General features: G+C 37.3%; 2 protein-coding genes across 2 annotated transcripts; one reads left to right on the forward strand and one right to left on the reverse strand.

Moving 5' to 3' along the window:
- Nucleotides 1-1519: 1519 nt before the first annotated feature.
- mrpl32 (mitochondrial ribosomal protein L32) lies at nucleotides 1520-6187 on the reverse strand. The gene is made up of 3 exons (XM_083918859.1): nucleotides 6031-6187; nucleotides 5636-5823; nucleotides 1520-2104 (listed from the first exon to the last, which is right to left on the reverse strand). The coding sequence occupies exons 1-3, from the start codon at nucleotides 6125-6127 to the stop codon at nucleotides 1856-1858; spliced, it is 534 nt and encodes a 177-aa protein (XP_083774985.1). The 5' UTR covers nucleotides 6128-6187; the 3' UTR covers nucleotides 1520-1855.
- An 823-nt stretch (nucleotides 6188-7010) lies between these two features.
- psma2a (proteasome 20S subunit alpha 2a) lies at nucleotides 7011-12739 on the forward strand. The gene is made up of 8 exons (XM_083917592.1): nucleotides 7011-7067; nucleotides 7594-7670; nucleotides 8257-8389; nucleotides 8984-9106; nucleotides 9235-9316; nucleotides 9693-9766; nucleotides 11572-11629; nucleotides 11714-12739. The coding sequence occupies exons 1-8, from the start codon at nucleotides 7027-7029 to the stop codon at nucleotides 11828-11830; spliced, it is 705 nt and encodes a 234-aa protein (XP_083773718.1). The 5' UTR covers nucleotides 7011-7026; the 3' UTR covers nucleotides 11831-12739.
- The last annotated feature ends 89 nt before the right edge of the window (nucleotides 12740-12828 follow it).

The following is a 12828-nucleotide window of genomic DNA, read 5'->3' on the forward strand; positions in this document are numbered from 1 at the left end:
AAAATGAGCTCTTTCCATGACATGAGTCAACCAGATGAAAGCAAAAGAAACCCCCTGCTCACTGGTGTTGTTTCACCTACCTGTAGAAGTCTCTCTGTATTGCGGTGTGCATGTGAGGTATAGGTTTGAGGAAATGTTTTTACATTCATACTATGATTAAAATTTGAAATGACTAACCTGCTTGAATGACATGGATCCAAGGTTCATCCCCTCAGGTCAAAGTAAATATCCTCCAATTCCTCGGATGACTCTCACATAGAGCACATGTGGCAGGAGCGAAACAGCTGACGGACATCAGATCACTGACTGACAGTCACAATCCCACTCATCAGTCAAAACCTATGTCAGTTCCTTGATTAAAATCCTGTTAAAAGACTGTACAATTCATGTGACAGACTTTTAGAAAACTTCTCTGGCACCATGGACACTGTGCATGTGATTCTGTGAATAGTTTACTCTCATCTGCACCTCCATACTCCCTGTGGAATAATGAGTTAATAATGAGTTCAGCAGATGCACTTCTACTATCTTATTTGATTTCAGTTACGACAGATGGATGTTAAGAACCTTGCTGGACTTCTGTATGTATACTTGCTTACAAAGTAATTTGATTCCACACGACAGTTCAGTGCCCTTTTGATTAATGTATACGTTTTTTTTTCTATAAAGCTCATTTGAAGACGTGAATGTTCTATCAATTTAATCATTTGTGCGCTCAGGATGACGCTGGCAACCCAAGCTTCATCCGAACATGAGGGTGAAACTGAATCAGAGGGTGTATGATGGTGTTGCTGAGGCACTGAGAGGTATGTTGGACTAGTCCCAGCAAAAACACTCTGTTCCTGCGAGCAAGAGACAGTATTACATAGCTTGATGCTGAATTATGACTAATAGACGTCGCTGGGGCAACACAAACGTACATTCATAAACAAAAACAGGCATCTATTCAAGTTTTGAAGTGTCAATTAGATTTCCATGAGGGGCCAAGTCATTTAATGTAGAATGATGTTTGATAGGAATGATTGTTTTTTAATAATAATAGTTTTATATAGCGCTTTTCTCAGTACTCAGACGCTTTACACATAAAAAAATGATAATGAGTATGAATATATTTTGACACTAGTATCTATATACTCATCATTTATGTATATCACATTCATCATCTCCATCTTCGACTAAGACAAAACACGTGTCACACTGATAAACAGGTTATGCCTATTTTCCATTCATTTCAGAGTTGGAATTGGAGCACGCAAATCATGTCTAATCCGAGGGTGCTGAAGGTTGTAATCTTAATAAAAGGTTATGGAGGGCGCCAACACTCTTAATCCCCATGTATTCTGCCAATAAGCACTCTTCATACCAACTATTTCTCACTGTATCCTTAAGTGGAAGCAGTTTTTCTCCTTCAACCAAAAAAAAAACGATTTCACTTATGCAATCAGTGCCCTCTACATTGCATGGTCTCATATATATTTTTAAAAGGTGAACAAAGCACAAACATAAGATTATTTTTTCAGAGAATGAATTTATTGTCAAACTTTCAAATACACAGCAAGTTAATCTCCGTCAAAAATATGACAAACAGTTGAAACAATGACAAAATTTGTCCGACAACAAAAACTCTGTGGACTTTGTGGCTGTGAGCCCTAAAGTAGTTATGTTCACAGAGAGAAGTGAGTATGTACTTATCAAGGCTCCTGGTATCAGTGCTTACCAAACAACTGATACACGGGTGCGTCAGCCTCCTTCATGAACTGAACATCAGACTGGACAAAATATGCCGTTTACTACACCACATAAAGAATCTGTGTTTTTCAAACTCAAGGTATGTGTCACACACAGCACTGATAGCTCAGCTGAACCAGGCAGGCCTCTTCCTGGCCCGCTCCACAATCCTCTTGTCTTTGTCCAGCTCACTTGGCGTTTCACCGTCATACAGGACGACAGTCTCAACAGTCGGGGCCCTCAACGGGCCGCCTTCCATCGCTTGTATCTGTTGACGAATCTGACCCGTCTCCTTGCACACCTTAGCATAACAGAAGCCACACAGGATGTGTTTCTGCTTCAAGTGGCCACACTCTGAACATGGCTCGATGTTGTTCTGAAAGAAAGAAAGAAAGAAAGAGAGAGAGAGAGAGTCACACAATGCTATGACACGACTGTTTCTAAATGTCTTCAAACACATATTTGACATTTCTAGCACAGCAGTTTCTTGTTACTTATTGGCCAACATATAAACCAATACAGTTATATGTGTGATGAGCTAATATATCAGATGTTAACATGTACTCATCTGTTTCAAGCTGTTAAAAAATGATTGCATATTATATCAGACTTGTACACTGAAAACAACCATAAATTATACAGAATTTGAAATGTGCAATTTCATCTGTGATTCAGAGAGATGTGTGCCTCTTGCTATTAACAGTTATTTCCTTGAATGTTGAGATATACAGTCAATTTAACTGTTCACATCAAAGTGGGTGCTTTATTGTGATTAAACAGATGCAAAGTAATCTTTGTATTCTGAACTGATCTCAGTACAAAGTATTCATTAAGTGAATAATCAAACAATTTGAACTTCATTGCAGCATTGCGTCATATCTGCAGTCAGATAAATTAAACTACGAAATCAAGACCTCAAATTGTTCTGAAATGAGATTTGAAGGACTTCTGTGAGCAGGCTTTCAACTCCCTGCCCCTTGCCATCATCTAAGAGTCAGCAAAATCTGTGGAGTGCCCCTTTTAATCAAGAAAACTATTCAGAATAGTCACGTGAAGGAGTACGGAGCGGCTGCTGGTAAGTGTGTGTATCAAAGCTGCAGTGGAAACACAGGATTACTTTATCATTATCTTTTTTTATTAATGTACTTTTAAATTAATTTAGTCATTGTACTAAATCTGCTTCTTATTTATTTTTAATTTAATTTAGTCAAAGTACTAAATCTGCTTTTTGTGTGTTTGTTTTTGAATTGGTTTGGTCATTGTTCTAAATCTGCTTTTGTTTATTTTTGAATTGGTTTGGTCATTGTTCTAAATCTGCTTTTGTTTATTTTTGAATTGGTTTGGTCATTGTTCTAAATCTGCTTCTTATTTGTTTATTTTTGAATTGGTTTGGTCATTGTACTAAATCTGCTTTTGTTTATTTTTGAATTAGTTTGGTCATTGTACTAAATCTGCTTCTTATTTGTTTATTTTTGAATTGGTTTGGTCATTGTTCTAAATCTGCTTTTGTTTATTTTTGAATTAGTTTGGTCATTGTACTAAATCTGCTTCTTATTTGTTTATTTTTGAATTGGTTTGGTCATTGTTCTAAATCTACTTCTTATTTGTTTGTTTTTGAATTGGTTTGGTCATTGTTCTAAATCTGCTTTTGTTTATTTTTGAATTGGTTTGGTCATTGTTCTAAATCTACTTCTTATTTGTTTATTTTTGAATTGGTTTGGTCATTGTTCTAAATCTGCTTTTGTTTATTTTTGAATTGGTTTGGTCATTGTTCTGAATCTATTTCTTATTTGTTTATTTTTGAATTGGTTTGGTCATTGTACTAAATCTACTTCTTATTTGTTTATTTTTGAATTAGTTTGGTCATTGTACTAAATCTACTTCTTATTTGTTTATTTTTGAATTGGTTTGGTCATTGTTCTAAATCTACTTCTTATTTGTTTATTTTTGAATTGGTTTGGTCATTGTTCTAAATCTGCTTCTTATTTGTTTATTTTTGAATTGGTTTGGTCATTGTTCTAAATCTGCTTCTTATTTGTTTATTTTTGAATTGGTTTGGTCATTGTTCTAAATCTACTTTTGTTTATTTTTGAATTGGTTTGGTCATTGTTCTAAATCTGCTTCTTATTTGTTTATTTTTGAATTGGTTTGGTCATTGTACTAAATCTGCTTCTTATTTGTTTATTTTTGAATTGGTTTGGTCATTGTACTAAATCTACTTCTTATTTGTTTATTTTTGAATTGGTTTGGTCATTGTTCTAAATCTACTTCTTATTTGTTTATTTTTGAATTGGTTTGGTCATTGTTCTAAATCTGCTTTTGTTTATTTTTGAATTGGTTTGGTCATTGTTCTAAATCTACTTCTTATTTGTTTATTTTTGAATTGGTTTGGTCATTGTTCTAAATCTGCTTTTGTTTATTTTTGAATTGGTTTGGTCATTGTTCTGAATCTATTTCTTATTTGTTTATTTTTGAATTGGTTTGGTCATTGTTCTAAATCTGCTTTTGTTTATTTTTGAATTAGTTTGGTCATTGTACTAAATCTACTTCTTATTTGTTTATTTTTGAATTAGTTTGGTCATTGTACTAAATCTACTTCTTATTTGTTTATTTTTGAATTGGTTTGGTCATTGTTCTAAATCTGCTTCTTATTTGTTTATTTTTGAATTGGTTTGGTCATTGTTCTAAATCTGCTTCTTATTTGTTTATTTTTGAATTGGTTTGGTCATTGTTCTAAATCTACTTTTGTTTATTTTTGAATTGGTTTGGTCATTGTTCTAAATCTGCTTCTTATTTGTTTATTTTTGAATTGGTTTGGTCATTGTACTAAATCTGCTTCTTATTTGTTTATTTTTGAATTGGTTTGGTCATTGTACTAAATCTACTTCTTATTTGTTTATTTTTGAATTGGTTTGGTCATTGTTCTAAATCTGCTTCTTATTTGTTTATTTTTGAATTGGTTTGGTCATTGTACTAAATCTGCTTCTTATTTGTTTATTTTTGAATTGGTTTGGTCATTGTTCTAAATCTGCTTCTTATTTGTTTATTTTTGAATTGGTTTGGTCATTGTTCTAAATCTGCTTCTTATTTGTTTATTTTTGAATTAGTTTGGTCATTGTACTAAATCTGCTTCTTATTTGTTTATTTTTGAATTGGTTTGGTCATTGTTCTAAATCTGCTTCTTATTTGTTTATTTTTGAATTGGTTTGGTCATTGTTCTAAATCTGCTTCTTATTTGTTTATTTTTGAATTGGTTTGGTCATTGTTCTAAATCTGCTTCTTATTTGTTTATTTTTGAATTGGTTTGGTCATTGTACTAAATCTGCTTTTGTTTATTATTGAATTAGTTTGGTCATTGTTCTAAATCTGCTTTTGTTTATTTTTAAATTAATTTGGTCAATGTATTAAATCTATTTTTTATTTGTTTATTTTTAAATTAATTTGGTCAATGTACTAAATCTACTTTAGTACATTCATAAAACGAAACCAATAACGAGGTTGCCGTAGTGACGGATAAACAGGAAGAGAATGAGTAACATTAGCTGTCCTCCTGGATGCCTCTATGTTTAGTTTTTCATGACGGTGTCAGACATAACGTTACCTATCTGATCGGTCTTTATAGTTTTGTTTGCGTAAATGTGTAAGTCACGTTCTGTTTGTTGCTTGTTGTTACGGTAACAGGAAGAGAGAGAGTATCCGCTTAACATTTAAACATCAACTAGTTCTACTCAAGCACTCACAGCTCTCCTTCTTTCAGCCGCTTTCTTGATAATTAATCATTACACGCTGTTAGAGTTACAGCTGATATCTATAAACCTTTGAAAATCATTCTAGGCAGCCCCCTTACAATAATGCTCATAGTTTGGTTTAGGGGTGAAACGACCCTCTGAAAGGGTCCAAAGAGTACCTTGACTTTCAGGAGTTTGCTGTCAGCCCTCCTCCTGGTGCGGTTGATCTCTATACTGCGTCTCTTCTTGGGTACTGCCATCCACAGGATGCCGTCGAGGAGGCCAGGGGGCTGCTGCTCCTCCAGCTCGTCCGCATCTCCGTGGAGCTGAGGCAGGAGGCTGGGGCCACTCACAGCCAGCGCTGGAGCTGCACACAGGTGCGACACTGTTACCTACTGTTCAGTCAGTCAGTCCAGGAAAAAGACACAAGGCCACAGACTGTGGAGAGGTGGTATTCAAAGGCAGCAGTGAGGTTGAAACCAAGCGGAAATTGTAACAAGTACATGTATGTGAGTCAGTCGGGGACAGTGCGTGTTATCCGCCGGCCGTCCTGAGCTCCGGACAGTGAACTCACCCAGCTGTCGGTCCAGTCCGGCCGCCTGCAGAAGTCTGCTTTCAATGTGCAGCAAAGAGCGTCGGATGCCGCGCACTAAAGCGGCTAAACTCATCATGGTTGTTGTAAGCACGCTTTCTTTCCGTCCAACATGTCAAACAGCTCACGGTCACCGAAATACAGTACGTCATCAAACAGCGACAACAAACGATACTTCTTCTTCTGTTTAATTAGTGGAAGGGAAGCTGAATTAGCGTCTTACTACCATCTGGTGGCCATTTTTTCTAAACTCCACTCTGCAACAATAGTTGTTTTTAACTGCCTGTAAAAAATGTATGTGTATAGACTTTATAGCCTAAACGTTATAGGCGCAGATAAATATGCAACTCAATTGTATAAATATAAGGGGGTCCTGCTCCGGCCCTCTTGCAGCTAGCGAGTCCTTGGTCTACAAAAGGTGAAAACCCCTGCTTTAATGTGGTAAGTAGGCCTAATTCAACAAAACAGTAATGTTGGTAATGTTTTCCAAGTACATCAAAATCCAAACCGGGGAGAGACTGTCCTCTATGAGCCCTCATTATGGGCTAATAAAACAACTCATTTAAGTTTTGCCATTGTCTCTTATAGTTATAGTTTCAACAGCTTTTAAAAAATATATTGCTTTATTATACGGTATTTTATTCTATTTTTAAATGTTTTTTTAAGATGTAAAATAAACTATTTCAAGAAATACATGTTTTAGAAGAGAACATACGTTTAAAGGGAATGTATAAAAAGTCCTACATTCATTTCTAATTCCTCTATTATTGTAGCAGCAGACTATTATTGCCATACTTTAGCATCGGTCCGATATAATTAAAATGTAGAATGATTCTTCATTAATAAAGTACAATTATTACATTTAGTAGCCCAGCATGTCTGGTTTGTAGTGCATGCAGCTGTGTATAGGGGGCAGTGCACACTCTTTAGTGGCTCTGCACGGCTCCAGTCCACACAGAGGAGAAGAACAAGAACAAGATGGCGGAACGAGGCTACAGTTTTTCCCTCACCACATTCAGGTAAACTTTGTCAAAATGTCCACTAAATTTTAAAAACAGCATCTAAACTTTTAGCATTTAGGTGTTTTTGTTAAATAAGAGTTTGATAAAGTGTACGCGCAGTTCCCGGTTTTAATTAAGATGAGGTTTTGTGGGCTGTTGGAGTTGATGCACTGTCATCCCGGATAACGTGAGTGTAATGAATCAGCTATCGTCCACTGTTAGCATGTCGGCTAACGTGTTTAAACAGTCAAATGACTCCTTTCTTCTGACAGAGAGTATTAAATCTTCCCATATAGTTGTATTTGTGAGCCTGTTACTGAATAGACCCAAACGGGTCAGTTTTATACGCTAGATAACCTTCTAGAGACTAATTAAAAGCAGCTAACGTTAGCTACATTAGCTCAGATGAGTCCGTTGTTTTAGCTTTTGCTTTCAGTTTCGCCTTTGTTCATCGCAATGCACTAAAATTACAGTAGTTGTGTATTTGCACATAGTTCAGTTGATTAGAGCATTGCGAATCAGCATCGTGTGTTTGTTCCTGCAGCCCCTCGGGTAAACTGGTCCAGATTGAATATGCCCTGGCAGCTGTAGCAGCCGGAGCCCCCTCCGTGGGCATCAAAGGTATGAAGTCCTGCAGCTGTGTGAGGCATATTTAACCGTAGGGTTTCATCTGAACTGGACCACTGACTTTTGATAATTATTGTGTTATTGATAAAGGACGTGGAATGGTTTGAATTTCAAAACTTTGATTAATGGGAAAACAAACTACATTATTTGATGTTTATTTGTTATCAGATGATGCAACAAGACTCTTTCTGGAAAAGTGTATAATGCTAAACTGCATACATGAGGGGTAAATTAACGCAGACATATTTACATGGATAGAATGTATACAATGTGTGATGTGTTGGCACTCAGAATCATTTCTACTAATGTGGAAATTGGGGAAGGCAGTGTGAGAGTCGGGTGCAATTAGGATTTTTAAACCTTTTTAAAAAAAGGTTTTGTCTTTCTTTTTTGTCTGCAGTATTTTTTCATTCTAGTGCAGACAATGGTCCAACTTGACACACACGGGGGCAGCAACCCAGGCAGTCAACACCCTCAAGGGCTTATCATAACATTATATAGCTGAAGCTGGTTAGAAGAAAAACTAGATTGGTTAGGATTTGTGAAGATACTAATTCTGATACTGTCTTTTAATTCTCAGCTTCCAATGGAGTTGTCTTGGCAACAGAGAAGAAACAAAAGTCCATTCTGTATGATGAGCAGAGTGTCCATAAAGTGGAGCCCATCACTAAACACATAGGCATGGTTTACAGCGGCATGGGGCCTGACTACAGGTGGGGATCCTTTCTCTGTTTGAAAGAACAACAACACCCTGTAGAGGGACAAATGTGAAGACGGACTGCGCTTAGATTGTTTATAAACAGCTAAAACAACAATATTTCTAGACTTATCCAGTCTATTTTATTTACAGACCATAAAGTTTTTGGATTGATATCCTGATTTCCAGACAACTATGAAGTAGATGTGGTGCTCCAACGTCTGAAAATTTAGAATCACTTCTTGAAAAGTGATATTTGTAATATAAAGAAAGCTAAAAATCTTGGTGGAGGCGATTTTTCTTTTACTAACAAAGCTTAAAATGTTTCTTGTGGGATTTTTCTCAGGTTTTTTTCTTTCAGTGTGAGTTAAGATTAAAGCTAGTTCTGTGCCTTGTGCACACACAAACACAAGGATTTTTATGAATGTCATTCTTAGATAATGAGTACGGTGCATATCCATATCTTGTGTGCACAGAATTAAAAAAAAAAAAAAATTAATTCAGAACTTTGTCCGTCTTGTATGAGAAATCTAGAAAACACCTCCAGAGTTTGTCTGACTACTAAACCTCACCAGTACAGGTAAATTAATGAGTTAATTCATCTTTGCAGGGTTTTAGTGCGACGAGCCCGGAAGTTGGCGCAACAGTACTTCCTGGTTTACCAGGAGCCAATCCCCACAGGCCAGCTTGTGCAGAGAGTGGCCTCTGTAATGCAGGAGTACACACAGTCTGGGTGGGTAAACACAAAGATGCACTAATACACACACTGAAATATAAAGGGGATGTGCCTATATACAGAGGTAAAATGTATTCAGTCAGCATTTTTTGGGTTTAATCCATTGTTGTTGTTTTTTCCTCCAGTGGAGTGCGTCCGTTTGGTGTATCATTGCTTATAGCTGGATGGGACGAAGACCAACCCTACCTGTTCCAGTCAGACCCCTCTGTATGTTGTATTACTAGCTTTAATATTTGTTGGGATACAGTTGTCCTCAATAAATGTGCTATTTAGTTAAGTAATTGTTTTATATTAATATATTTGACCACAGACTAAACCTAACTTGCTGTAATTATACAGCTCATTCTTTCCCTCACATAAACTAATATTTCATATTCTGAGATGTCAGAGTGCCTAAGTGCTGTAACCCTCCCCTAAATACTTATATCAATTACACCCTTTCTTAAAGTATTGGATTTAGTTAAGCATCCTGTCTGTTTGGTGCATGCTCAGCATTTATTCCAGTCACTCTGTTTGCAGTGATCCGAACTCTTTATAATACTGTCAGAAGCATCATTTTTATTTGTATTTTTCTGACTGGCAGGGTGCATATTTTGCATGGAAAGCCACAGCCATGGGCAAGAACTATGTAAATGGAAAAACATTCCTTGAGAAAAGGTAAGATTTTTACAATGAAAGCCATTTCTTGTTCAATGAATAGAATCCAAATATGTTGCAGACAACAAATATAAGATGTATGTATGCATGTAAGATTACCTGTTATATTTGACATTGAGTGGCAAAAATCCCACAATAGATGCTCTGTACGTGTTAAGATGTATGGTATATATTGGAGACATTCATACATATATTTTTTAGCATAGTCATGCCATTTTGAGCAGAGTTCAAGAACTTCAGGTAATATACAGTACACCGTGAATGCACAAAGTTGAGGTATTTGATACAGCTTTCTCAGGCCATGTCCACCAAAGCATTTGGTTCCTAGCTGAAAACGGCACACACACACGCAGCTGGAAGCACTTGATGGGACGGGCTGTTTTTCAGCTGAGAGATGCTGGTTGTGTCTGGTAGCTATTATATGGAATATCCATGGAAGTAACCTTGTCGGCCATTGCTCTAGATGAAGGTTTACGTGGGTTCATGCATGGATACTCTGAGACCGGCAGTAATAATTTCTCCTCTGTTGTTGTTGTTGTTCAGCACTTGTACATGTAGAATGTCTTGGTCTCTAATCCAAAGTTGAAAAACGTGCAGCGTTCAGTTGACGGTGTGCCATACTGACAAAAATGAATGGCCCGATATTTTTGGGGATTTTGCTGATAACAATAATACACAGTATACACAATATCCCTCAGAAATGTGTTTGTAAAAGCATCAAAGACCTATTGTACTAACTCGCTCTTGTTAATAGCATATTAGATGTTAATGATAATATTGGCATTAACTTAAAACTGAGACATTCAAGTAAGTACAAAAACACTAAAATCACCAGTGCAAGTATTGAGATCAAGCAGTGCAAGAATATGTAAACTATTTCAAAGTCGCTTATAGGATTTACTAATATTGCACAACGACCAACAAAAACTATCATAGGAACATTTTAAACTGACACTTCCCCCCTATGTAAACAGTACTCATCATATTTGAACTACAAGGCATGAATATTAGAGTATGGATACACATTTAACTGCTGTGTTGTCAGATGTTTTGTTGTCGGTACCATAGCTGGCCAGTCGACCCGCTGACAGACAGTGCTTTTCATATTCTGTGCGGTGGTTAATTTGCAGATGTTGAAAAAAGGTCGTTGTCAAGCTGCAACCGCTTTCTGACATAATTTGCAGATTTGTTTCTTTTGAGCATCATAAGTGTTTTCGAAGCCTAACCACTTCCATGCGAGTGAGGATGAGCCACGTTAAGCTATTAAATCTAACGCCGACTCGGAGGCTGGTACAGTTTGTGTCTCGGCTCCTGGCATTGTTTATCCACAAATGTTTAACTTCAGCCATACATGCAGCAATGCTAGCCTGCTTAGTTGTTGCGATGCATGAACATGAGATTCAGGGTTGCCGAATTGAGATTACATTTCCGAGCTAAACGTACCCAAAACCCTGACAAAATCGCCCAGATGTTTTGGCAAAAACAGTCCAATTTGGCAATACTGGCAGTAGTCTGTCCTTCTATGCTTGATCATGCAGTGAATGTGTGGCTTGTTTTGGTGTTGCAAAATGGGGGACATACTCGATATTGCGATTTCACACATCGTTAAAACAACAATTTAGGTACTCTCGTAGATGATGAATATCAAACACCCATAGGTTCAGTGCAGAATAGATGCTCAGCGCCTCGTCATGATGCTGGTGTTTGTAGCGGAGTGTAAACACACCGGCCTCTGGACAAAAAATGCTTTGGTGGACACACGGCCTTACAGTTTGTTCGATAATCACTTTGTTTTCGTTCTGCAGGTATAACAATGATCTGGAGTTGGAAGATGCCATCCACACAGCCATCTTGACACTAAAGGTATGATGTTTGTTCTAAAAAAAAAGTATGAAATCGCTCTCCTCGTATTATCAGTCGTTTACACTCCCTATCTTTGTGTTACAGGAGAGTTTTGAGGGTCAGATGACAGAAGAGAACATTGAGGTGGGGATCTGCAACGAGGCCGGCTTCAAAAGACTCACCCCAGCGGAGGTGAAAGACTACCTGGCGGCCATTGCGTGAACACACCCTCCCTGGTGACGGGGCTCTGGCCACATTTCAAGACATAACAGCACAGTAGCCAACAGTCTCACGACACATTATCGTAAACCACAGTTATTCAGATAGTGGCTGCATTGTGTTACGGTCATACTTTTCCTGCCCTGAAAACATGCGAGGGCGCAACCACAAATTCACTAAATTCAAGATTAATAATGTGAGCTGGCAGAATCAGACAAGCTGTTTGAAAATATGCCCAGACCTGTTTCCTTAAAGTGTCAGCGTTTATTTGTGCAGCTAACGGGACTGCCACTCACAATGGCACTGACTAAACTCCAGTGGCTGTGAGATGGTTCACTCATGTTATCACATAACTAATTGGCTTAGCTGGCAAACGCATACCCTGGTACTGTGGCTGTTGGCTTCTGTGCATATGAAAATGAATGTGTGCTCCGATGAGTGAAATCTCAAGCCATCCACTGAATCCTTCACTTTTCTTAATTCTCATTAGTGTTGCAAAGGTTTTGTAAATAAGGCACGGTTGCTTTATACATTAACTCCGAATTTGCTTGTAACAGTTGCAACAAATGGCCTGTGGTTAAACAGAAAGCAAAATATTGAAATGGTAATGAGGCTATTAAACAGCTATTAAAGACCAGAAAGAGCTTTGGTCTCGGGGTAATTTACTCATCCTGGACACTGACAATTTTTCAGTTTTAATTCTCCATGTGGCACTTCATCAGTATCCCTCATACATGAGAAATAAGGACCAACAAGGAGGATGCAATGGAAAGTTTTGAGATTTTACAGTTAGGATCTGGTTGGCTTTACAGCAGTTTTACACCTTTTTTTTCAATCTAGAAACAATTCTAGAGTTTGTATTTTCTCTTCTGGTATCTGTCACTTATTCAAATAAAAGATGAGTAGACGTTGGCTCCGTGTTTTGAGTTCATATGCTTTTGTTTCCTAGTGGCTGTTTGAAGCAATTTTATTGTTAAATTTGTAAACGTGAATATGATCCC

The sequence above is a fragment of the Echiichthys vipera genome (genome assembly GCF_963691815.1).
Source record: "Echiichthys vipera genome assembly, chromosome: 8".
NCBI lineage: Eukaryota > Metazoa > Chordata > Actinopteri > Perciformes > Trachinidae > Echiichthys > Echiichthys vipera.

What these genes read in the sequence shown, in the direction of transcription:
- mrpl32 (XM_083918859.1), bottom strand. Translation starts at nt 6,127, where the DNA reads ATGATGAGTTTAGCCGCTTTAGTGCGCGGCATCCGACGCTCTTTGCTG. An exon ending in CGGACTGGACCGACAGCTGG is followed by an intron (nt 5,824 to 6,030) that starts GTGAGTTCACTG and finishes ACCTGTGTGCAG; the next exon opens with CTCCAGCGCTGGCTGTGAGT. An exon ending in GCAAACTCCTGAAAGTCAAG is followed by an intron (nt 2,105 to 5,635) that starts GTACTCTTTGGA and finishes TCTTTCTTTCAG; the next exon opens with AACAACATCGAGCCATGTTC.
- psma2a (XM_083917592.1), top strand. Translation starts at nt 7,027, where the DNA reads ATGGCGGAACGAGGCTACAGTTTTTCCCTCACCACATTCAG. An exon ending in TTTTCCCTCACCACATTCAG is followed by an intron (nt 7,068 to 7,593) that starts GTAAACTTTGTC and finishes TTGTTCCTGCAG; the next exon opens with CCCCTCGGGTAAACTGGTCC. An exon ending in CAGCCATCTTGACACTAAAG is followed by an intron (nt 11,630 to 11,713) that starts GTATGATGTTTG and finishes TTTGTGTTACAG; the next exon opens with GAGAGTTTTGAGGGTCAGAT.